Source organism: Motacilla alba, chromosome 8 (assembly GCF_015832195.1).
Source record: "Motacilla alba alba isolate MOTALB_02 chromosome 8, Motacilla_alba_V1.0_pri, whole genome shotgun sequence".
Taxonomy (NCBI): Eukaryota; Metazoa; Chordata; class Aves; order Passeriformes; family Motacillidae; genus Motacilla; species Motacilla alba.
Genome location: NC_052023.1, coordinates 28,548,425 through 28,573,906, shown reverse-complemented (window position 1 = coordinate 28,573,906; position 25,482 = coordinate 28,548,425). Strand labels below are relative to the sequence as shown.

The following is a 25,482-nucleotide window of genomic DNA, read 5'->3' as shown; positions in this document are numbered from 1 at the left end:
ATCACCTTTCAGCAACAGCTAGGCAGTGGGTTTCTTCATCTTTTCCTTTCATTGTTTCTAGTTACACAAGTTTATCTCAAGTATTTTGCAGTCTCCCTTTCCTTCCCTGCCCTTTCCCCTCTTCCCCCATATCAGACTGCTTCAGCATTCGTTAGCCTTTACTTGGGCAATGTTGCGTGGGGGAGAGTGTTGTCAGCCAGCTTAGGTGTGTCTGGGGGCTAGAGCTGTGACAGCTCTGGGTTTGTAATAGCTGCCAGCCATTTGCAGCTGGCACAGTGCAGTGACAGGACTAAGGCTGTTCCTGCTCTCTTGGTGGGTTGAGGCTGTTCCAGGGCTGGTAGGTGGGAGGCTGTGCCTTCTGGGAGGGCTGGGCCGGGGGCACTGCTGGAGGTCTGGGGAGTGGCTGCGGCACTCCTTGGCAGCGCCTGTTTTACTTCTTGGTGTTTTGCCTTTCAGTGATGGTGAATAAAAGACACTTGATTAAAAAATGTGGAAAAAAAGACTTTTAAAACTTGTTTTGTTTAACTAGTAAGATTTTGGTGAATGTCAAAATGTTCCTTTCACTTGCATCTAGTTTTTTTTCAAGCAACTGTTCATCTTTAGGCATCCTGATTTCTTTAAAGAAATGGGGTGTGTAGTCTCCCCAGTAGGATGAGGAAAGAATGAGATGGTTGCTGTTACTGTTTTTACTTTGATTTATAAACCACTTTTGAGCAGTTTGGGGTTGCTTGAAAGCAAAGGTATGAACTGTTGGAGGCTGGCTTCTGGTAGTTCTGGGCATCTGCTGGCAAAAAGTAACCTGTGAAATCAGTGAGACTTCTGCGCCAAGTAAGGTGCTTTTTACACTCCATCTTGTTGCTTTCCAAGCATGGTATTTTTTTTTAATCCCCAAGCAGGTAAGTGGTTATTTTTTTCTCTAATCCCCAAGCCTTGCAGCTGCTTTGCCTCAGTTTCCCATGAAGTTTGGGTAACGGGAACTGCTGGGAGAGGTGCTCTTGTACGATATTATGGTTCTGGGTCTTTGGAGCTCACCACCATAAATCCGGTACACAAAGAGGCCCTGCTTCAGAGTGTCTTTGAAGGTCTGGAATGGTTCCTTGTCTCCTCTTTACTTGTAAAACCAAGTCTGGAAAGTACTGGTCAAGCTTTTGGGCTGTAGCCAAGCCTCAAAGAAACCATTCACATGTTCTTCTCTTCCAGCTCTTTGGCTGGACCACCTTTAGGAAGGAGAAGCATTTGTGAAATAATTTTGACTTGACATTGATCAGTGAAGCAAAGCAAAGAAGTTAGTTGGTGGCTTTAAAGTGAGTTTGCAGGTGGAGGAAAGACTTGGGCTTCTCCAGTCCTTTACACATGTTGCTTGCAAGCCGTTGAGTCTTCATGGTGCCTGGGCTTCTGTGGCTCTGGTTCTGTGTGTTGCCAGATCACGTGTCAGATGTGGCCCGTGGTAATGTTTCTGTTAAATTGCACACAACGTGCTCTGATTGATTTGGGGACTTCATGCTTTCATGCAAGATGTAGGAGGACAGAGACCAAGCATAAAGTTAGTGTGGTGTGAACAGATGATTCCTGATTTAGCACAGGGCTTGTCCTTACACAGTTAAGTTGTCAACATCTGAGCAAATTTTCACCAGCCAAGTGAGACAGTTTCTGTGGATGTTTCTTGTGATAGTGTTGATTTTAAGATGTTTCTTTCGGTGGGGTGTCCATTGAAGCAGTTGTAGCTGTTCTCTCCTTCCTCTGCCAGGCTTAACGCAGCTTGGCCTGGCTGCGTGGTGGAGCTGGGCAAGGGTTGGTTTGGCTGGAGACAGATTTTTGACCCATGTGAGTGCCTAACTGTGTTTACCATGTGCAGGCCTCCTGCCATCCAGGGAGAGACTGTCAGAACTTGAGGGGGTGGTATGAGAGGGTGGAGGATGAATCAGCTTCACTGGCACTCTTGTTTGAAGAAACATCTGCAGAAACGCTGGCAGGAGTTGACACTTTGTCCGTGTTTTGCATTGTGAAGCCGTGGTGTTTCTGATCTGGCTCTGAAACCCCTACCTTTGGACTTAATATATTGTCATACCATGGCCCAAGCACTTAATTCACGTTGACAAACTGAAGTGCAATGTTGCCCTTAAAGAAGCAAGCAAACCCCAACAAGAAACACAACTTTTTTTAGTTTGTTTTTTTTTCTCGAGGTGATGCTAATCTTGGTGTCTGGAGTACTACAGAGGTTCTTGTTTTGCAACTCTTGAGATTCTTGCAGGGAACACGATGCTACTTTCTTGTCATCTTCTTTGCTGCCTAAATATCTTTTGGAAAAGAATGCTTTTCTTATCTGTCCTTAGCAGTGACAATTACAACGGAACAGGCTGTTTTCTTGGCTGCTACAGATGGTGATTTTTGTTAGGGTGTAGCTTGAGGATACTCCTCTTCCATTACCCCTACCCCCTCCAAATACTCCCCCATGATTTAAGGAACTCTCTCGCTGGTTTCTCTGTCTGCTCAAGTGACTCTTCTGTAAATTAGACCATCCTGGCCTTCCCTTACAACACACCTTTGGGGAAAAGTTTTTCTTTTTTTAAGCCTGAACTATTTCCATGGTATTGACGCACAAAGAATGGCACTGGATGCAGCTGAAATTACATAGGCTCACAACTTTGCTCCTGCAGAAGATGTTTGCATGGCTACATTCTTGGGATCTGAAGTGGCAGAAGAGGCAGTGCAGAAGAGGCTTTGTGTCCAGTGGCCTTCAATGTCTTCGATGTGCTTCGATGTCTCCCGTAAAGCACAGAATAAAAGAAGTGGTTCTCCAGGAATGTTTAGCGTGGGTTTGTCCTGCAGGAAGCTGGAGGGAGTTGACTCAGTGAACCTGAAGTGTCAGTGCCACATGCAAATGTGCCTTAGTTATAGCTGGAATATTGGGAGCGGATTAATTGAAATTGGTTTTCTTGAACTGCCATATAATTGATTTCTAACAGTAAAATTGCTTCTTTGTCCTCAGGGTAGTGCTTTGGAAGCTTAATTTTATTTCTAGGATTCTTGCACAGCTTGTTTTCTAGTCTTTTTGTACAGACTTTTTGTCTCCTTTGGGGTGGCATCCCTCGTAGCAGTTGCTCCAGTATGGTACAGTTCTTACCTATGAGTGAGCCATGAAGTACAGCTGGCACCCGTAATCTCTTTGTCAAAAGCACCAGCACACTCCTGTCCTTTGTTTTTTTTCCCCAAATATATCTGCAAGTGAAAACAGCCAGCAGTGCTGTGAGGAACTGAAATAAGGATATAGACAATCTAGAAGTTGTGGGTTTTCTTCCATGAGGTGGTTCCCCCTCCTTGAGAATTCTATGCTTTTACTGGGTAAGGTACCATCTGTATGAGCTTTGGGCCTCATGCAGAGCTGAGATCTTCAGTCCCTGGGTGATTGCTGTGAGGCAGAATGCCTGCCTTCTTCCCTGGCAGAGAGGGGAAATATTTGGGAGCACACCTGGCCATTGTGAATCAGGTTAGAAGTTAATTGAGCCCAGGACCTGCCTTGAGCAGCACTGACAACAGGGGAGAGGTGCATTAGAAAACAAGGACTTGTGATAATTCCTCCAAACACTGTGGAATCTCCAGTGATTAGCTTTAAAACCCAGTCTATTAATTGTTTCTGAAACAGGAACCATTTAATATCTCTGTCTTACCTTTCTCACTTGTAGTTTTTGTATCTCTGTCTTTTATATAGGGAACAATGATCAGAACTTAATTATCTTTGAGACTTCTGTCCATCTGTGAAATGTCTGAACAAAGGGTTCAGGAGTTAATAGGGAAGAACTAATGCATGAATAATGGAGTTGCATAAACCTTGTTTCGCTAAGAATCAGGCAAAAAGATGATACTAGATGGCTGGACAGGAATTTTTCTTGCCCCCTCCCTTGACGTGATAGAAAACAAAGAATAGAAGACATCTGGGAAATTCCAAATATCATAATGTTTCAGAGTTCAAAATGGATCAAGCAATTGACAGTTTGTCCAAGCAAGTTGCATGTCATTAGCTTTATTTCTCTTTTGACTTCAAAAATATAGGTTATGTCCTACCTTGAGTAGATTTCGGTATGGAAGGTCCTTTAGTTTTTGTTTATAGCCGTTACAGGTCGTTCAGAGTTTGGTTGTTTTGGTGGAGTTTTTTTTGGTTGTTGTTTTTGCGATAACTCTTGCTATAAGACCTGGCATGGATAAACAAGTGTATCAACTTTTTTACAGGCCTATGCATAATCTATAGTCCTGTTACGTGGATCTTGCCATGAATCCCTTCTCCTTGGACTTATGTTTTGGGTAATATTAAACCTGGATTTTTGGAGGCCTGTCAGAAAAAGTGATCCATAGGTTACATCTCAAAACAGCCAAGTAACATCGGCTGTTCCTTTCTCATTCTGAACATTTGGAAGAAAAGATGACATGAACATTTTGTTTACCTTGTGAATGTGTAGCTAATCCTTGCTCAAGAAACAGAGCAAAGCTGGCTTGATTTAACCAGGGTACTTCAACTTACCCTTGCTAAATTTAGTGATGGTTTGCTGTTAACTGTGTGGAGGGGAGATGTTTGCTTTTGTGTCCCTCACTAGCTGGCTGTAGGTATTTTCTCATCTCTTTTAAGGAGTTGGGTGGTAGTGGTGGTGTTTCCCATAGCGTGTGCTGCCTCATCCTCAGCTTGATGCATCCAGTGCGTGCAGTAGCCACAGGTGCTGCTGTCCTGTAAATACAAATTGAGCCTGTGCTAACAGTATATCTTTCTTTCTTGAAAAGTACATCAGTCTTTCATGAAAGACATTAATTTGTAAATACCTGGTTTGTGTGTATTGGCAGATGTATTAGACCCCATAATTCCATTTGCAATAGGAAGAGCTGTTTCAGTTTTGCCTTTCTGGTAATGAAAATACCGTGCTGGTGAGGCTTTCTCTGTTGAAACTCTGTCTGCTCTGTAACTAAGCATTTCATCGGGTGGCTGCTGCTGGGAGTGTTGCTGCTTTTTGAAGAGCCAGAAGGCAGTAGGACTTGGGCTCTGCCAGGTGAGATTGCAGGACTTGTAGGCTTGCCTCTCCAACCTCCTTCACACCAAGAGGGATTGTATTATGCAGAACGTAAAATGATTGACAGTTTAGGGACCAAGCTGGTGAATAATTGGAAAACTGGTACTTACTGAAGGAAAGCGGAGCTTGGAGAGCCCGGAGTATGAAGGAGGCACATATTTCCTGTAAAAGAAGTCATAAAATAAGCAGGCTGTCATAAGTTTATGCACTCCCTTGATGCATTAAGAGGCATCGAGGCAGGGCAGCGGCTTTGTGGGCTGGGGAGGGGAAATAGTTACAACTGTGAAGTTACTTCTTAATCTGGTGGCTGGAATTGCACATTGTACCCAGCAGGGCAGTGAGCGTGGGAAGAGGAAGGCTGCAGCCTCCCTCATATCCTGGTACATCTGTCCTGGTACATCTCTAGGCTGGTGCAGTACTCACTGTGTGAGACTTCCTGGGGGGGTAAGGTAGGGAATACTCAGCCAGGTCAGTCCTCAGAAAGCACTTGCAGCTTGAAAGGCAAGTGTGCGTTGGGAAGGATAAAAATACTTTTGGGCATTTTTGCAACTTGATCACCTAAAAGCTCATAAGGTTATTAGGGCTCAGACATGTCTAATCTTATAAATATATGACCTCTAGACAGTTTGTGTTATTTATTTTGCTGTACCCCCTCCTGGTTTTCTTTTCCATGGACTGATGTAGACATAAGCAACAGCTGGCATGAAGAAGACAGAGGGGGAAGCTCTTTTGCAATAATGTCTTAAAAGCATATGAGAGCAAAAAGAAATTCTGTTAATTATGAATTGAGAACTGTTATTTTACTGCCTTTATGGAAAATTTTCATCTTCTGTGCTCTGTAGGCTGTCATTCTAGTTTTAGCTGCTGTACTTGTGTCTGTGTGTTCTAGCAGTTCAGTCATTACCTGTGTGATACAGCATTGCTTTCTGGCAAGTTGTGTTGTGCATATTCAGAAAAAGTATTATGGGATATAAAGCCTTTTTTTGGATAGATTTCTGTGTGTGGGTACTTCTGCTCTGTAACAGCACAGGCAAGGGGAAGAGCTACATTTTGAGTTTGTCAGACGGTGATGATCTGTGTGATGGTCCTTACTGCCTTTTGGTGTTTCCACACTCCTCAGTGATTGCTGTAGCCTGATCACAGATAACTGTAACATGCATGAGTGATGCCATTAATTATGGTTGTGGTACGGCTGCACGGCTGATTAATTCGGGGATGGTGAGCTGAAGCCAACAGCTGTTGTGAAGGTATGGGGTTGAAACTCTCTTCAGGCGGCTGGGTGGTGAGGGATTGCCTGCTCTTTATGGTGGTTAGGGGGCATGTCATGCTTGTGGGATGCAGGGCAGTTTTAGACTAGTCCTTTTCTTCAATTTTTTAAGTAGGAGAGCAAATAAATCAGCAAGGATAGATAGACAGTTGTGTTTGAAGAGCCTGACTTGTTTTGTTTGCTATCAGGCTCTACCTTTCTGTCCCTAGACCTTATTTTTTGTTTTAGTGAACTCTTCCGTCCTGTTCTTAGTAGGAGTTGAGATGTGTATCTCCCTGTTGTCTAGAGACTTGCTAATTTTGTCTCCTTCCCCATCCCCTCTTTCAGCCCAGGCTGAGGACCCCTGGCAGCTGTGCACATACAGGATGTCTCCCTTGACAGCTGGATTGTTGGGAATCTGTGTAAGGTTTCTGTTTCCTGTGTGTGTACAGGCATCTGCAACTGCAGGCACTGCCCTGAAAGCAAGCTGGGAATCATATTAGTTGGGTAGGCAGTATGAGAAGGGGTGCACTTCCATGGCGTGGCAGGAAGCTGGAGGTGAAGTGGAAGAACTACTCAAGGAGAAAGGCAGTGTTTTGGAGTGTAGGGCCCAGTGGTGTGCCTCCTTTAAACCTCCTGTGCAGGAAACCAGTCTTCTTGGGCTTGGATGCTCACGGAGTTTCAGAAGAGTGCTCTCACCAGCCCGAGCATCAGTTTGGAGAGTGGTTTGCTGAACTTAAAATTTCCATGTCATACATGTGGAACAGGAACTCAGACCATTCTCTGTGCAGGATAGCATTTTAATTCTAGTTCTGGTATTTAAAATCTCTATGAGAAATGCAGACACTTTCCTCTGATACCCATTATTTTGTGTTACGTGGTTTGCAGTCTGCTCTGCATTACTTGCAGAGAGGAAGGAGCCCTTTTCCAGGTAATTTGAGCAATGGGAAATAGGTCTCCATTAGTTGCATAGATACTGGTGAGATGCTTAGCATAGTTGTGGAATTAGTCTGAAACATGGATGAGATGTACTGGGCTGTGGATTTGACATGGTGAAGCCATTAAACACTGGCCCAGGAATGCACCTCTGCGCTGTCATGTGTCAGCTCTTGGAGCATCCCGAGGGACAGCTTTGGTTCTGCTTTTGTGCCAGCAGCGTGCAGAACGTGGTGGCTCCTGTGAGCTTGGGTTGCAGTTGTTGGTCACACACTGTGGGTCTGGGGATGCTCCTGCTGCTGACCAAGACAGTGGTGGGGGGGTTTATTATTCAGTACTGTTGGATACCACTGTCAGCTCTTCTTTGGTAAACCATTCATCTGTAATAAGCTTTCTTTAAATCCATGCCAGATTTTACAATCAATAAACTGTAGTTACGTAAAAAATCAAGTTAATGTTCACTTGAGGTACAAAATGGGTCTCTGAGAATAAATGCGTGTACATGCACACAAAAAAGCTGATAAAAAATTATGTCAACTATGAGCATTTGCAACAGCCACCTGAAACCCATGGGATTAAAGTCAAGGCTATATTTTTCAAGACATAAATTGACATTTTTAGTTTTAATTTATAATTTTCAGGCACAGTGCTTACAAAAGTAATAGTTTTTGCATCTTACTCAGTCAAAGTACCTGTGTGAGAAGTAGCTGGTTGTCTTAGGAATTATTGGAGGGTTGGAGGGAAAGAGCTCATCCTTTCTTCACTTGTTGGAGCCTTCCAATGAGAAGTGACCCGTGAGCTTGGAGAGGCACCTTGAGGCTTCAACATCCTCTGCTGCAGTGCCCTCATAGGTCGTGGGTGGTTCAGCTGTGGGAGAAATAATTTCTCTTTACTCTGCTGATCAGTAAATTGCTTAATGCTCACCATTATTATTTCAGTCAGCAGTTGTTATTGCTGAAGCTGACAAATATCTCTTTGGTTTTGTGACTTCTGGTAGAGTTGGTTATAGTAATGTTGAGCCTGTTGTTTCCTGTTTGATGTGCTGCACAGAGCCAGTGTTTGGGAATGGAAATTTAGGATCTAGTTACTTGGGTGTTTTAACTGTTTCTGGTACCAGCCCACAAAGTTTTCTACAAACCAGATGTCCAAACTCTATTTCTCACTTGAGATCTTCCACCAGTTTAAAGGCTGCAGGGATGTGATATTTAAGAGGAACTGACTCTTGCAGTTGGGAGTAAAGTTTTGGAGTTGCTCAGGTGCTTGTTGGTGTGTGTGAAGATGGCTGATGATCAGTCTGAGGGGCCTGGAGCACAGAATGCACAAAAATGTCCAAAATGGAGTGTGCTGTTTCAGTGTTTCTTTGCCCTGGTTATGCTCTGTGGCTCGGTAACCCAAGACTCGTGCTGAGCGCAACCATTGAAACTCTTCACTTGCCTCTCCAACCAAGACCAGGTTGGGACTTCACTCTCAAGGCGTCTTGACAACAACACACCTTTTGACAAGACAAGAGCTTGGAAAATAGGTTTGTTAAGAATTGTTGCTCTTGGGATTGTAACCCCTGGGATTCCAGGTTAGTGAATGCTCCTAAGGCAGCCAGCCCCGCTGAAGGGGCAGGAGGGCGCTTGGGTTTTCTACAGGTAGTGCAGGAGCAGCCTCCTTGGGCTCATTTGTGCTGTGCTCTTGTGTCCCACGCAGCAAATAGGTGGGTCTGTAAATCCAGGGAGACCTATGGATAACGGGCTGTAAGCAGCAAAGTGAGAAAAAGGTGTGTCTGCCACAGGGGGCAGGTGGAAGGGCTGTGATGGATAAATGCCCTGATGTCTCTCTGGTCAGCCCAGAGATAAAAGGGTCCCCTTAACTCTCCTGGTGCAGATTTTCCAGGAGCAGAGACCTTTGGGGGACGCCTTCCTTCCTCTGGGCTGGGGGGGAGGGGGCAGTATCTGTGCTTTCCACAGCCCTTTTAACAAGGATTTCAGGGGGATTGAGGGTAACCCTGAGGAGCTGCCCCTGTTTGCAGAGAGCGAGCACTGCTGAGCACCCGCTCCTCCCGGAGCACCGTGCTAATGCAGGCATCGCGAAAGATCACCCGAGGCGTGCCCGGGGGCTACGGGTGTTTTCCTCCAAACACAAATGAGCTGGGAAATCTGGAGGGGAATCGTCTTAGATAGTCCTGGGAGGAATTGTTGTCAGATCTGTGTGCAAGGTCAGCACCTTGTCAGCGGGAGGTGGGTTCAGCTCCCTTTTTTGTCTCGGTTCAGGCTTAGGGTTTGGCTTCCGAGTACTGGGAAAGACAGACCAGTCCATGCAGAACTCATGAGCATCTGTTTTCTTACGGGGTGCTGAAGCTTGCAGTTCCCTAATACCAAATAATTTATATGGCACTCATGCATGTTTCTGTGATGTTTTTGTTTTTTGTGGTTTTTTGATTTTTTTTTTTTTTTTTGAAGGCATTACCTTTGGTAAGAACTTGGTTTTTTCCTTTAACTTTGGATGTTTATCCCACTTCAAAATGCAAGTATTACTGATAAGTCTGGACAGCGATATGGAATTTTGTTGAGGGCGTTCTAGGATCACGTAAGTGTAAAAGATCAAGAAGTAGAGAAAAAGATGAGAGGGAGGAACTATTTGTGTTCTGAGTAAATGAGCCGTTCTTGTAAACTGGAGGGGAAGAGAGAGATCACATATTGCTGGGGAGAAGTGGCTGGGTTTTGATAAGAACAGGAAACGAGTAAAGACAACAGTGTGGTCTAAGTGGAAATAATCTGATCAGAGGGAGGAGGAAGATCACGTGCTTTGCTTTCCAGGCTCATAAAGGTTTTGATTTGATTTTTAGCAGCTCATATTTTAATGAGTCTTTTTTCTTTTTGTCAGATTATGTCTACTTCGAAAATTCTTCAAGTAACCCCTATTTGATACGAAGAATAGAAGAGCTCAATAAGGTAAACATTTTTTTCCATCAAGTCTTTGAAGTTAATTGAATTTATGATCTGCTTGATTTGATTAAAATCAAAACAATTCTTTAGCAGTTCTCTGGTAATTAGAAGCTTAAAAATACATTTGTTCTCTGATAATTTTCTGGAATGCTTTAAGACCTTTTGTTCTCCTTTGGTATGAAAGAAGTGAGTATCAGTGGCATGTCATTCTCAAGGTGATTATGCCCACCTTTAGGGCAGGTTTCTGCAGTTCTTCACTTCCATGCTAGGATCACGGGATATGAAGAAAATACAAGAGTTTGCCTAGAGGATGGAGAGCTTTAATTTGGTTTTTCTTGTGGGGCACTCTTCCTCAGGAGAAGGGTTTGCAGCTGTGATCTGCTTGCTCAGACTTTGTCTTTGCTGGTTGTCCTTTTGGGCCGGTGAACTTGATCTGCCAAATTCCCTTTCAGTGGATTGGACAGGGAAGCATGATGGCTTCTGTGTGGGAAGGCAGCTCAAGTTGGACCTGGCTGAGGGGGAAGAGGGTTCTGAAGCCACTGGCTGTATCCTAGACACACCATGTGTTCAGGTTTAACACCGATTTTAGTGCAGCCCTTACAGAAGGAATGTCACAGTGCTGGTTTGGATTTGGGTGTGCATTAACTGACTGGTATCAGGTATTCTTCTTCAGCCACCAGTCATGGAAAAGCCTGTAGTTCTCAAACAGTTACTTGGAACAGAAAATGTATCAATTTCATAACCAATAAAAATCTGAGTGCCAGGACATCCTTGGTAACCCCATGGAGGTCTTTTATGGAAATACCTTTAAGTCTCTTTTGTCTTAAAGAAACAGGAGTGAATTCTTAAAATATTCCCAGTGGATCCCTATCCATGAGGTACCACTTTCTGTGTTCCAGTCCATTACAGGGCGCAGGCTTGTTGATCACTTTCCTGGAAAGTGCTTTCCCCTCTTGCTCTTCAGTTTCATTCTTCCCTTCTCCTTTGAAAAAAAAAAAAAAAAAAAAGGAACTTTCAACCTGGATCCCCCATCTTGGTGCAACTCTTGCTTGAGCTGTGATTTCTCTGACCTACACTTTAAAAAAGTGTGTTTCAGGTTGAAATGAATCCTAGCTCATTTATTTTTAACGGAGTGTAAATGAAATTTTTGCAATTAAATTAATCAGATCAATTTACATGGAAGCTGCCTGTGTTTGAACAAGATGGTTCCTGCCTTTGTATTTTAGTTTCTCAAAATTTAAAAGTTCTGAATTATTTACCAGAAGAAGGTAGAAATTCTGAGAAATTAGTGAAAACTTTTGGTTTGTGAGGGAGATATCGATGCACGTTTGTGGTGTCTGTGTTGGTTTGGTTTTTTATTAGATTTGTGTTAGGAAATCTGGTATTAGAAAAGTTGAAACTTTTCCTTCATTCACATCTTAAAAATGAGCATGTACATAAATTTTTATTTTCTTTCCTTGTGGACACATTGCTGGTTTACTACCCTTTTTTTTGAGACTTCCCTGGCAGGGAATTTGTATCTTCTGCTTTCAGGAACTGTGCATTCGTTATGGTTTTCAAAGAGTCTTCAGTAGTAGGCTACAACTCTTGAGTTACTTTTGCATTATTTGATTTATTTTAGAGATAGTAAATTGGCTGGGGCTGTTACAAACCAGTAGGTTTATTTCCCCTAGAGTTTGTAAAAAGCCACTTGCCCTGTTTGACAGGTGCCATCTTACATTTGATCCCCTATCTCATTTTAAGAGTTTTAAGTAAATAATATTACAAAAATTCTGACCTTTTTTTTGTATGTTGTCACTGAAATAGAGTTTATTGTCTGGTGCAGCTTCTTTGGTTCTCCTTCTGTAAGGATTATTTTGTGTGTTGGTCATTGTCTCACAGCACTGGTGAGCTAAATAATCTCATGTCTCTGTTCTCTCTGTCAGAGAATCTCATGTTTCTTTTGCAAAAGTAACAATGACTGGGTTCTTCCTTGCCTTTCTACTGCCCTGCGGAGTTTGGAGAACAGCCTAGATCTGAATTCTGTTATTTTTCACAGGTTTTTTTATTAGGTTTTTAAAGATTCTTTTGAGTGCTGTTTAATACAGGCATCACCTCAAAAGTAGCAAAGTGGCTTGTTAATAGGTTGCAATGGCAGGTAAGTGTGGTTTTCTCACTTGAAACATCTGTGACTTCAAAGTGGTGATTCCTCAGGAACCATTAGGAGGGCAGAGCCAAACTGCCTGGAATTCCCCAACCCTGGAATGGATCATGCAGGAGTTGGTGTGTGGGGTGCTGTGTGCAGCTGGAGATGCTAAAAGCAGACACTGTGTAGCTCTTGTGCGAAATTCCCGAGAATTTATCAAGTTCCTGGTTCAGAGTGTGCAGTTCTGCTCTTGGTCAGGAGTCAGTTTTTTCTTCTGTTCCCTGTTTCAGACTGCCAATGGAAACGTGGAAGCAAAGGTGGTGTGTTTCTACAGGAGAAGAGACATCTCAAGCACGCTCATTGTACTGGCAGACAAACATGCAAGTAAGCTGCTTTGTGTTCAGATGACACTGCTTCTGCACAAAATTGTCAGACTTGGGGACAACTTTGAGATTTCAAGTATCAGTATCTTAAATGTGTTTTTTTCTGTAGTCATCTTTAGCAATTTGCATTACTTGTTTGGCTGACTTTTCTCTGTCTTTCTACCTGGCTCTCTTTTTAATATTTTTTGTTTTGTTTTGTTTTCCCCTTTCCTTAAACCTTTTAATACCTTGTTTGTGTGTGGTTGGATTTTGGTGGGGACAAGACAGAAGGTTTCAGTTAGGGCTGAGTAAAGACATCTTATTTGCTCCACAGAAATGAATTTTTAAATTTTTGGGGTGAGAGAATGTATTCTCTCTGTTAATATAACTTCTCATGAATTGTTTGGTTTGATTTGTATATTAAAAATCCCCTCAAACATTATTTGAGGTAATGAAGTAGACTGATTATGGGAAAGCAACTTGAAACATGGCCAGCTTGAAACCTGACTAACAGGATTTCTCTTTGAATTTCAATATTAATAATATTTCTTGCAGTGACACAGCTTTTGCCTGAACATGCTCAATAAATACACTTTGAAAACAGAGAATCTGAGACTCTCCTATCACTATTTTGAATACTTAAAGCCCTTTTGTTGGGAAACAAATGGAGTAACTAAACCGTTTCTCTCTTGTAAACGGTGAACTGTGTGAGGTGTAGCTGTTCAGATTGCTTAAAATTTAGCAAAAAGCATGGACAGCCTTATAAATCCTTGTAATTCAGGGCACATCTATAAATGAGAGGGAAGCAATCAGATATGGGCATGTCAGAACTGTGATTTAGCTGGCAAGCATCACTGTCTTTTAATGTGCTTCTTGGTGTGTGTATCAATAGAGTGATCTGGGGATTGATTAAATCAGATACTCAGTTTTAGCAAGGAATATCGTGGCTTGCTGTGTTCTCGCTGCTTTAATGCCATTGGGGAAAAGACGCAGCAAAACGAGTCCCTTACTGATAAATTTGAGTATTTTCTGTTGTAGTCTGTCCAAATAATCCCTCCATTGCAGCCATACCTTGGAAAGAGGTCGTGGTGTTGAGGGAGAGTTTGTTGTGTCACAGAATTGTGATGGCAGGCAAAGCTGTTTTGAGATCTCTTCAGTGCGGTGGTATTCATTTTATCTGAGGATCCTGAAGCTCAATAAGAGCTTCACCATAAACAACATGGCTATTGATTCCTTCATCTGTGTCTCACTTCACTAGGTTCAGTAAAGGAAGCAGGTGGGAAGGGTTGACAGAAACACATAGCTCAGACTGAAAATGAAAAATAATTTGAACCACATCAATGCTCTTTGAACCTGCAAATGCTGATTTCTCTTTGTGATAAGAAATCTAAGTGGGTTTTTAAATGCAAACAAATAATTCATTGTTCATATGTGTTGTTTGAAAGATGGGAAAATTCTTCTATAGCAAAACCCTATTAATAGAGCAACCAGAGACAACTGAGTCTGCCTCTTAGAGTAAATTTCATTAGTAACTAGCATTTTCTCCAGTATCTTTCTTTCTGGTGCAGTACTGAATGACTTCCATTTATTTAGATAGATGTGCTGCTCTGTGGTTTCCGTTCTTCATAAGAAGGGAGAAGAGAGAGCAAAATTAAGCTTTTTGGACAGCCATTAGTTCTTTATTCTGAAAAACAAAATCAACATCCTGCATGATACAATGAAATTAAATTTTATAGATGTTAAGATTCTGGTACAGATATTGCACACTGTCACTGACTTTGAGTTCATTTCCATAAAGTCTCCTGTTGCCTCATTTTGATGCATTTGCAGTGGATGTACGTGTCTGCATCGCTGATCTTTTAACTGCCTTTGTTCAGCTGATTAATGGAGCTTTCTGACTGCAGACATTTCTGGATTCACACAGTCTTCTGTTTGGGATGCCTTTATTTTAGACCTACTGTTGAGATCAGTGCAGTGAGAGAGCTAAGCAATGGGGAGATACAGCCAGGACATGAATGGAAAAATTGTATGGATGTTTTATTTTTTTTTTTACTCTTCCAGTAAAGGAAGGAAAAAGATGTAATTGTGAAATCAATGTTTTGAAGTTTTTAAAAAAAATAAATTCAAGGCCACTTTAGCTTGGATGATCCATCAGATATCTGAAACAGGCAAGTCTGAAATGTTGTCTGTTCTCATAAATCTGTATACAGAGAAATGTGTTGGAAGAGCCTTATTCTGTAGTTGGTGACTATAAATTGGTACCTGATGTATGTAACCTGATTCTTGGATTTAATCTGTGGTCTTCTATTTTTATCATATGATGTAAAGCTTGTCTGGGCTGTCCTATAAATCTTTCAGCCTTATGATGTCTTCCATGCATTGTTAGTGCTTTTTATTCATAAGCCTCTTTAATCACCTCACAGATTATTCTAGGGAATTTCTCCAACTGTTTCTGAAATGAACTTGCTTCACCAGTAAGACACTGTTTTAAGCTCTTGCTGAGAGACTTAGAAAACAAGATTGCAGACAGGACTTGATGGAAGAGAAATGGGAAAGATACTTCACTCCTCAGCCTATTGTTGGATGCTGTCACTATGTGTTTTCTTTATATAATGTCTTACACAGGTTTTTATAATTATTTAAATATTTTCGGCCGTGACTGACCAGTTGGTAGTGCTTGGGGAACTGACATAGCACTGTCTGGATTGGCAGATTTATGGTTGGTTTCCAGCAGGTGCTCTCTGGCACACATGGCAGCTTGGTTTTGGAAGTACTAAAGCTTCTGAAAATAGATGTTTGCATGATACCTCTGTGCCTAAATGTAGGGAATTTATTGAGAATTTTTTATTACATTTTAAATAACATCAATCTAAATGAAGTTTGGCAATAGCTTCATGAATTAACTCTTTTTATTTCTTCCATTTTATTCCCCTTCTCTATTTTCTCCCAGCCCCACACATGCAGATTTAAGAGGAGTCAAATTCCTATATCCACTAATGACACCTTGACTCAATTGTTGCTGAGAGGAGGGAACTGTGTTTTTTCTCTTTGGGAGTGGTGCAGTGAGGGAAGATGCAGGTGTCCAAAGCAGTGTCTGCTACCTGACAGAGTGGCCATGGCTGCAAGAGATGGCCACCAGAGCTTCGTGGCAGGGCATCCACACTGCTTATGTGGAAACTCCTTCTCAAGGGTCAGAGTGTAAGGATTCCTGCCTGTCAAAACTTTCTCCATGTTTTCTACAGCTATGAGTCAATATCTGGTTTTTGGTAGAGAAAAAAAGGAATAAGGTTACAGCTTCCTACAAACCATTTGAAACTGAACCTGGAAGAAGGAACCTGGTGTTGTATTTTAATTTATTCAAATGCCCCATTTCTAGAATGTTCCTCCAAGGTCCTTAGTTAAGCTGTTAAAGCAGCCAGAGTTGTAGCTTCCTTTGCTGCTGAAGGAGCTGTTGTACAGGTCAGTAGCACTGGTTTTCCTGTGTTTCCCAATGATTTGGCCCCACTCTTTTTCTTCATTCTTACATTATTTTATTAGTTATAACCATGCTAACTAATTCTTCTGTGACTGCAGACTGTTTCCCAAGCTGGTAAACCTCGGCTGCTCTCTAAACCTGATTTCTGTGTCTTGTTTCCCTTCGTGCATTTCTGAATTCTGTCATGTAGCTACTTGTATGACACCCATAATGCAGAGAAAGGGCTGCTGCTTTCTGCTTTTGATGCTCTGGAGAGCCCAATCTGATCTATAGCAAATTGCTATTCTTTCTTGTGTCTAGCAAATATTGATGTTTAATTTCACATCTCACACATCCAGTCATTTTAAATTACAATTACTGCCTCTTGGGTTTCTCCTGCCAACTCGGAGTTTACTCTTTCTAATTATTTTCCCCATATATGTTAGCTTTCACACAAGTCTTGCTGTTTGTGCCTAATCTGCCTATCTCTTGTTCCTAATATAAATCATCTTCAAGCTTTGTTAATGTGCTATTAATGATTCTGCCATTAAATATCAAATAATACTTAATCTAATACACTTCTTGCAGCATTCCACTGGCTACTGCTGCATGGCTGATATATTACTGTTTGTATTAAGATTAAATGTTTAGTTTCAAATCTGCACAGGCACATCTATCAAGCAGAAAGATTAATTTGAAGTAAGGCTTTATGAGAGCACTGAAGTCCCAATGTACTGCACCTCCTGTATTCCCATACCACTTATTCCACAGTACTCTAAAGAATGCGGGCAAATCTTTCTGAAAAGATTTCTTGGATATTTTATAAATACGAGTTTCTATTTTTTTTAAACTTTTCTCAGATGCCACTGTTCTTGATGGTGGTGTTTGCTCCAGTTAGTGAGTGGGTGAGCTGTGGGAAGGTGAAATGCAGATATGTCAGACTTGTCCTGGAGCTGGGGCTGGGGCTGGGACAGCCCCTGTTGTGCTTCGTGGTCTGACTCAGCCTGAGCTGTCTGGGTGAGGTGTGAGTGGGGTGTGAGGTACTACTGGGTGCTTTTTGTCCAGCAGCTTTTGCTGACCTCAGTGAGGCAGAGGTTCCTGTCCCGGATCCAGTCCTCCTCTCCTCCATTCCTTGGTTCCCAGTGCATTGGTCAGGTCTGTTTGTTTCAGGGTTAAATTGTGGCTATGAAAAAGGAGGGACAGTGTTGGTATAGATTTGTTTTTTTGTTATTTCTTGAAATGTTCCTGCCTCTGTGTGGAGGTGCTATGACAGTTTTACTGCTGTGTGTGAGGGAATTGTTTGTTACCTGTAGAAATGTCTGTCTGTTTTTGAAAAGCAATGTATTGTGCTTTTTGGTTTTGAGAGGCTGTTCATAGCAGAGCTGCCATAAGAACATGTGTGCTCTCCAGCTTCTGTATTTTATTACAAAAGCAAGACACATAAATAAAATACTACTTGGAAGGTGAACCTACCTGAAGGGATGCAGTCCCTGGGATTAGTTTGGTTGTGCTGGGTGCTTTCCTTTTGTCTGTAGATTTCATTGGCACAAAGGGGTTGACATACTTTTTAGAAAAATGTAATTTCTAAAAGCTGTAGGCTATCAAATATACTGAAGATACAAACTATTTTAAGTTGCTCCTCATAGTATTTTCCCCGCATTACACAGAGCACTACTGTCATTTCCAAAAGCTGTAAGTACAGGTGTGAATTCCCTTTTCCTTTGTGCATTCTTCAGTTTTCAGGCAAATGAGCTTGGAACTTGCTGGATTGTTCGTGGATTGCTGCCGGTATATTTACAGTGTAGGATAGCAATCACAATATTAATTTTCAACTAAAACAGAATCCACTTCAGTAAATAAATTGTGACCCATGAGAGTGTGCAACAAATGTAAATTTGGTGTTTTAGTTCCCAGGAAAATATTAAAACCTAAGTACATGCTGCTGTATGGTTACCAGCTCATGTGGTGTAGCAGCTATTATATGTTGAAGTCTGGTTTCATTATGCTGCTCTTTTTTTCCCTCCTTGCTGGAGCAGCCTACCTGTCGAGCAAATAAACTGCAGGTCTTTTTTTTTTCAGGGCAGTAAAATGGTGATAAATTGTGGGCAACCTGAAGGGTACATAATTTTTTGTCACCACCTTTGGTGTAATGGTGGCCTGTTTAAAACTAAACGCAATTTTAATGTTTTATAAAATGGAGATCTTTGTTTGCTTTATCTTTGGGATAACTATAGGGATTTTAGTTAACTAATCTTCAGGGTATATAAATCATAACTGTGTCTGTATGTGTTTCTCATTAGAAATGTTTTTTGGCAACAACTGTTGAATTAAGCTGGAGGCATAAGTCTGCTCTTTGAGAGTAATGCTGCTGTAAAATTAAGAGTTTTACAATTCATGCATGAGGCTTTACAGCTCATTCTACTACAGTCTGGGAAACTTTGCCTGTGGTTTTGCAAAATGCAAGTAACTGCATTAATTTCTTAGAGAAGGGAAAAGTCTGATCTCTTCTTTCTCAGTCATTTGTCATGGAGGATCTTTGGAGTTTTTTCCTTTGAGCATTTTGCCCTTTACAGCTTTAGCTGGCGTAAGTGGCAGCATACTTCTTAACAAACTCAAAACATACAGTAGATTTCCTAAAAGAAAGATGCTTGAAGATGTTTGGGATCAGTTGCACATCAGTGTGGGTGGGATTTCATGTATTTACTTTGGTGTGTGTTTGAGAGCTGGTTGGATGGAGATTGGATAGCTCCAAGGCAGAGGTGGTGGATCCTGGCTGCTGCAATGCAGGAGTGCTGCAGTTGGGTGTGTGCGGTGTGGGTTGGGTAAGGAAGGTGGCAGGAGTGGCCTCGGGCACTTGGTTACATTCCAGTTAATCTTGTGGCTGTGGTTGGGGTGAGGAGAGTACAAAATAACGCTAATTAAATTAACTGCCCTTTTTCCAGTGGGCATTTCCTGCAGAAGCTGTTAAAGCTGGCACAGGATAGTGTGATGTCCTGAAAGAGGAGTAGGGTTTATGATAACTTGTGCCTGGCAAAGAGGAAAGACTTCACTTTGCCTCACTCTTCGTGTGTCAGCTTCTACTGGATGAATCTGATGCACTGATGGTCTCCAAAAGCAGCTCTCTCTCTCTCCAGAACTCCTCTGTTGGTAGCAGATTTGTGTGCCTTTCAGCTTGCTGTGACCCGTGTGTGCCTGTATTGATTTGATGGTGGTGGTGAATAAATAAAATTCTTCACAGGCATAATTTCAAGAGTCTGTACTAATGGTGTGATTGTTCAATTGGCCAAAATGTTACATTGAATCTGATTACAGTTTGTTATTTAGCAAAGGTTTTGGAGCAGGTCATTCTGACTCGCTCAAAGTCAATCCTTGTCTTGTTCTTGATCAATTTTGTCTCTTTGTGACTAGGAGAAATGGAAGAAGAGATGGAAAATCCAGAAATGGTTGATTTACCAGAGAAACAGAAGCATCAGCTACGACATCGTGAGTTGTTTCTCTCACGACAGCTGGAATCTCTGCCAGCCACACACATTAGGTAATGGCTGTTTTCTGCCATTTTATTAAAAAATCACACAACGCTGTTATTTTTCAATAACAGTGAAAAATATGTTCAATGTAAGATCGAGTTCTGTGTACAACTTCAGTGATACCATCTTGTGAATCAGACGAGCATTTAAGATGTTTTTTTCATGAGACGTGTTTCTCTTTTTTTAGAGGCAAATGCAGCGTTACTCTGTTAAATGAGACAGAATCCCTTAAATCGTATCTGGAACGGGAGGTAGGAACCATTTTGTGCATTGTAAAGCTTGAACAGTTTATTCTGGCACAATTTAGGTTTGGTGCCTATTTGTAAGTCTTCTGAAAAGAGTTCTTTCATTTCTGCATGTACTGGGCGTTGACAGTGGGAAGCTTTAGGCTCTGTACAATCTTCATTGTGCATAAAATTTGTGGGTCTGGGGGCCAGACCTTGTGTTTACACCCTGTGTGACAGTGAGCTGCCTCTCCCTCTGTAAAGAGAACCCAACTTGCTCATCAGTGTGGCAGGGCTGAGAGTTCCAGCCTGGAGGCTGATGCCCTGGGAGATGCTGTAACTGTAGAGGAGAGAGCAAGCCAGCAAGCTGTGCTTCTCTGCATTTGCTTTATCCTGAAATCATACAGATTTATGTTAATATGCTTTAAGCTTGATCTTGCCTCAGATTTTTGAGTAGCTTAGTTCCCTGTTCTTTGAGTTCACTGGTCAAAATACTTATCTGGACTCCTTCATATGCCACCACCGACACTTAAATCCTGGAAAAACTGCTTGTCAGGTGTCATCTGTCTGACAGAAATTTACCCAGTCTCTCTTTAAAGGTATCTCAGACCAAAACTTGAAAATAAATTGTCTTGCACAGTTAAACACCATTCAGAATACAAATATTGGGCTTTACTGTTTCAGGTATTTTGTGATTTGAAATTATTGCCATTGTATTTTTTAAAAGTTGTATTTCTATACCTTAAATTGTGGCTAGACCTCTGGCTGCTGGCTGGGTTGGATAGTCTTGGATAGTCTTGGAGTCTGACAATCTGTGAGAGATTTACTGTGGAGATTAGCAAAGAACTTCAGCATATTATTATTTGAACACGTCTGCAAGCAAATAATTTGCATTTGAACACATTGAAATGTTATACAAGAGAGGAAATCTTGTAATTAAAACCAGTAGGGTGATGGCCATTACTGGCCCTTACGAAAGGAGAAAACAGGCCATTCTTTGCAAGGAGCATACTGCAGTCTCTCTCATAGCTGGGCTTTCTTTTTAAATGCTTCTGTAGCTTTCTTCAGTATTTATTTAAGCATAAGATTAGTTTTAATCTGATACTTTAGTTTAAGAGAATTTTAAACGAGGCACAGGGATTAAATAGTTGAGTTTCTCTTTGGAATGTGAAACCAAAAAATGTCGGCTCTGCTGAAGGCTGCCAAATGGCAGAGCATCAAACAAGGGATGTGGTATTCAGCAGTGCTTGTAACCAGCTAGCAGCCCAGGATATGCCAGTTTGAAAGCACAAGTTAATCAAACTGAAATGATTTCAGATTTTTTTAGTACCCAGCTCTTAAGTAGTGTTTGCTCCCAACATATTTTTGTTATCACTGGTGTTACAGGTAGGTGTGCTGAGACTGAAGGGAGATGCTTTCCTCTGATCATGCAATGCTCAGTTGCAGATGTATGCACAGAAAGATAATGTTTTCTCCCATCCTTTTGAACTTTCAAAATGCAAGATGAGTGATGTGGGTTATTTTTAGAACTGAGCAGGCACTTAGAGATTTCACAGAATGAGAGAGTTCCCTGAATGTGTCCTGTCACTTAGCATGGCATTTTGCTGTGGTGCAAACTAACTTGGACAGATGGTAAAGAAATTAAAAGCTCAGGAACACAAATATGCTTGGGTGGAGGGTAAAGAGATTAAGAAGAGGGGATAGTTGTTGCCCAATGGGTTCCTAACACTGGATGGTATTGTTTTGAACTGTTTCTTCTTTCCCTATGCCTCCTGTTCTTAATCCAACCTTTGCTTTCAAAATGTTTCAGGGTAGTTCCTTTTTTTCTAACATGGCTTCTGTCAATAAAGCCTAAGTAGTTCTACGGAACCTGGTATTTGATTTCCTAAATGTTATGACCAGCAAAAGTAGACTTTCAGCCAAGGCTGTCTGCCTTGAAGCAGGTTAAACATCCAGGCAGAATTTTTTAGGGAGATAGTAAGCAAAGCAAAATTCCATTTTTGCTATCTCTGTTCTCCTCCTCCACCCTCTCTCTGTCACCTTCCTCAGGAAGATTGCCTTGCACGTTTGGAAAGCAGGCTGAAGGGGACCAGCACTGACTCTTTCACTGTGCCTGTAAAATTGGGTCTGTAGCAGGAGTGAGGAATAGCAGGAAAGAGAGGGGAAAAAAGGCAACTGGAAAACCTGACTTTTCTATAGACACCTAATTCCCATGGAGATCATAGCCAATTATGGCAAAAGCACTAGATTTCCCTATTCTGCAGGAAACTGTTTTGAATGTACGTCTGTTTTACTGCTCTGCCTGGCTATATCCAGAGGCTTGTGTGAATTTGCCTGCTGAGCAGATGTCTGGCATATCTGTTCCTTTTGGTAGCCCCCTAAAAATAAAATGTTCTCTAGTTAAAATATATCAAATACATGAAAGTAAGTTTGCAAGCTGCAATGAAGTAACCATTATTTCTGTGGTGTACTTTGACTTTTCTTTCTCCAGATTCTTGGTGGCTTTGGTTCTTGGCCATAGCTATGGGTAGCTTAGGGGCTTGGGCAGGGGAGCTCTGAGCAGATACGTCTCTAGCAGTTGAGAGAAGCAGAAAGTCAATTCAGAAAGAAAGAAATTCAATTTTAACTCTTGGCAGGTCACGTTAATTTTTTCTGAATGTGTTGAATGTTTTCTGGGATCTGAAATGAAACGAGAAAACCCTTCCTTTTTTTGACTGCTGCAAACCCAGCATACACAGTTTGACAGTGCAAACGAGTGTGGAGGATTTTGAAGAGCAGTGTGATTTCATTGAGAACATCGCTCTTGTGAAACTCCTGTGAAAAATTGTTCTCTTCACACAGTGGTGGTCAGGAGCTCGCACGTGCTTTAGAGTACACAAGGATCTGGTTTGTTTCTTAGTTTGCATTGGCACTAAGCTGACGTGTATTAATGTGTTCAGCAGTCCCACTCAGTCTGCAAGAATGAATCTCATGTCTGTGAGGGAAGATGGCAGTGGTGTTGAATTACCTCTAGAGGTTGCAGTCTCTGTACAATTCACACTTGGGCCCCCAGATTTCCATCTCTCCTCTGTTGAGGAGGCTCTGGATGGAGAGAAGTGACCAGAGGATTTTCATTCTTTTGTTCAACCTGATTGATTTCATACAGAACTGGACAAGACGTAAGTGGATGACCTGAAACTAATAGAGATTTTGTAGACAAAATTCATAGTGATAACCAACAGAAGAAAAGCAATAGGGTATCTAACAATCAAATATCATAGGAGAAACCTCTTCCACACTGTATCACTTTCCTTGGCCAAAAAAGACTGAAGAAATTGCCTGTGGAATTGGTCTTCTTTGGGGCTCACTGTGTTACTCTGCAGTGTGTTGCATATTTGCTGGGCAACGTGCCTGCAAAGCATCCATGTTGCACTGCATCTACTTTGTCCTGCAGTCAAGTATTTTGGAGCTGGAACAAACGAAACATTGTAATTATAACCTGGAAGCCTGTGAGACAAAAGCTTTCCCTACGTTTTATTTCCACAGTGATGCATTCTCAAAATATTGCAATATCTTGAGCTTTGAGTGTGTCAGGGAGCCAGGAGACCTAGATTTCTTTACATAGATGTAATATAAGTGAGTTTTCATGTGCTCTGAAGCTGCCTTCTGCCCGTAGGTTGATGTAACTTGACCCTGGTGTCTGTGGGAGTAGGAGTTTTTTCAAAAGTATCATTTGCTTAGGATGCAATCAAATCCTCTGACCCTAACCCCAACTACAGACAACCTTTCCAGTTGAAGTTCAGTTGTCTTCCAGAATTTTTGCCATGTTACTGTGGAAACTCGCAGCAATTCTTCTTTTTCTGGGGCTTTGCATGACAGATTGGGAGGCTCTCTTTTCCTTTGCCACCTCTTCAAAAAGCTGAACAGGACTTGAAACTCATGCTGGTTTTGTCCTAATTTTTTGTTGCATGCTGTTGACACATACAAATATAGTGAAAGGGAAAAAGGAGGTGAGCATGAAATGAGATGTATTTAAACAGGATGCCTGCTAGTGCCAGGGAAATAAGGGGAGTGAAAAAATAAGCCAGAAACCTGAGATGTGGAAAATTGCACACTGCACATCCTGTTTCTGTTCAGACAGTTCTCCTTCCTGATGAACATGTTGCTGTGCACGGAGGTCACAAAAGGTCTGTTGTTCCATGTCCTTCCAGAGCTTTAATCTTGCCCAGAGCTGCACACTATACTTTGATGGAGCATACCTGGTCAATAGCTATAGCTAAGTACTTATCCATGCAGAAAAGTTTAATTACTTAAACTGTACAGTTTTCGGTAGTTAAGAATTTTGGCTGTTTGCTTTCTCTGCCCTGGCAGAACATTCTCATTCTGGAATGCCTTCTTGCTTTAATTTTACACACCAAGGTAGCGGAAGCCAAGCAGCTATTTTAGCCTTTTCCACATCTACTTGAACAAAAGCAACAAATTAGTGGATTGCCACCTGCAGCTAATTACTGCTGCTGCCAAATCTGCTGCCCCTCTCCTAATAACAAGCAGAAAAGAAACGTGGTGCTTTAAGCTTACATGGTAGCAGGCAAGAAGTTGGTCAGCAGCACATCCCTGTGCCAGAGAAAGCTGAGCACATCCTGGTCTGTATTAGCAGGAGTGTAGCCAGCAGATGGAGGGAAGGGGGTCATCTCCTCATTTCATCCCTTTTGAGACCACTTGTGTAGGTTTTTGTCCAGCTTTGGGCCTTGCAGCATGAGGGACATCGACAGATTGGAGCGAGCCCAGCAGAGGCCACAGGGTTTGTCTGGGGCTTCATACACCTTTATGGGGTTGCATTAGTCTGGCTGTAGCATTCTGAAGTTATGCTTCAGTTTGTGCTGGTATTTCCGTGTGGATAGGTCACTGATGTCTAATCCTCCTGGTTTGGAATGTGGGAATTGCATGGGATGTGGCAATTTTGTGTTCTGAAACAGCTGATGCGACTAAAAATTGTCTCCTGGCCCTTCTGAGCCTTGCCTGTGCAAGAGGAGCTTTGTTCACTTCAATTTGAGAGGCTGTATGTTAAGAGAGAGGCTGCTGTTGAGTGCTAACACTTGCAATGTAGAAGAAAGTGGCAGCACTTAAATGGAGTTTTTAAACCAGTAGTTCATTTACTTTTTGTTCAGCCAATTTTAAAATCTATATATAGATAATGAAACCGCACTTAAACTGTATAAACTTGGTAGTATGGTTGTAAAGCTGAAAGTAAAAGCTAATAACACTGTTTACCTTTTTGCTCTTGTTTTATTTTTAGGATTTCTTCTTTTATTCACTAGTGTATGATCCTCAACAAAAGACCCTGCTTGCTGATAAAGGAGAGATTCGAGTTGGAAACAGATACCAGGCAGATATAACAGACTTACTAAAAGAGGGTAATTTCTGTAGTTTATTTAAATTCTCAGGAGTTCATGTTGAATGTGGCCACTTCTCTGTGTGAGGCCTGCCTAGGTGTGGGAGATGGTTTCCACTGCCAGGCCCTGTGTGCAGCAGTGGCTGGGTTTGTGGAGGCTGTTGCCCACTGAAGGCAATTAGTTCTCTTGCAAACGGGTCTTTAAACGGGCGTTCGTCCAAATCATAAAAGTTGTTGAAATAAATTGAAT

The 25,482-nt window shown here is 41.8% G+C and overlaps 1 protein-coding gene across 4 annotated transcripts in view; it reads left to right on the top strand.

Annotated features, from left to right (window-relative positions):
- The window catches only part of MTA1 (metastasis associated 1), a 75,829-nt gene that overhangs the window by 4,815 nt on the left and 45,532 nt on the right, over window positions 1–25,482 (top strand). For all 4 annotated transcript variants that reach the window (XR_005257768.1, XM_038144088.1, XM_038144087.1 and 1 more), the window contains exons 2-6: window positions 10,108–10,175; window positions 12,585–12,678; window positions 19,519–19,645; window positions 19,825–19,888; window positions 25,137–25,254. Coding sequence is in view for 3 of the 4 variants with exons in the window: in XM_038144088.1 (XP_038000016.1) it covers window positions 10,108–10,175; window positions 12,585–12,678; window positions 19,519–19,645; window positions 19,825–19,888; window positions 25,137–25,254 (471 nt within the window). In the remaining variant the exon portion in view is untranslated. The remainder of the gene's footprint in view (window positions 1–10,107; window positions 10,176–12,584; window positions 12,679–19,518; window positions 19,646–19,824; window positions 19,889–25,136; window positions 25,255–25,482) is intronic.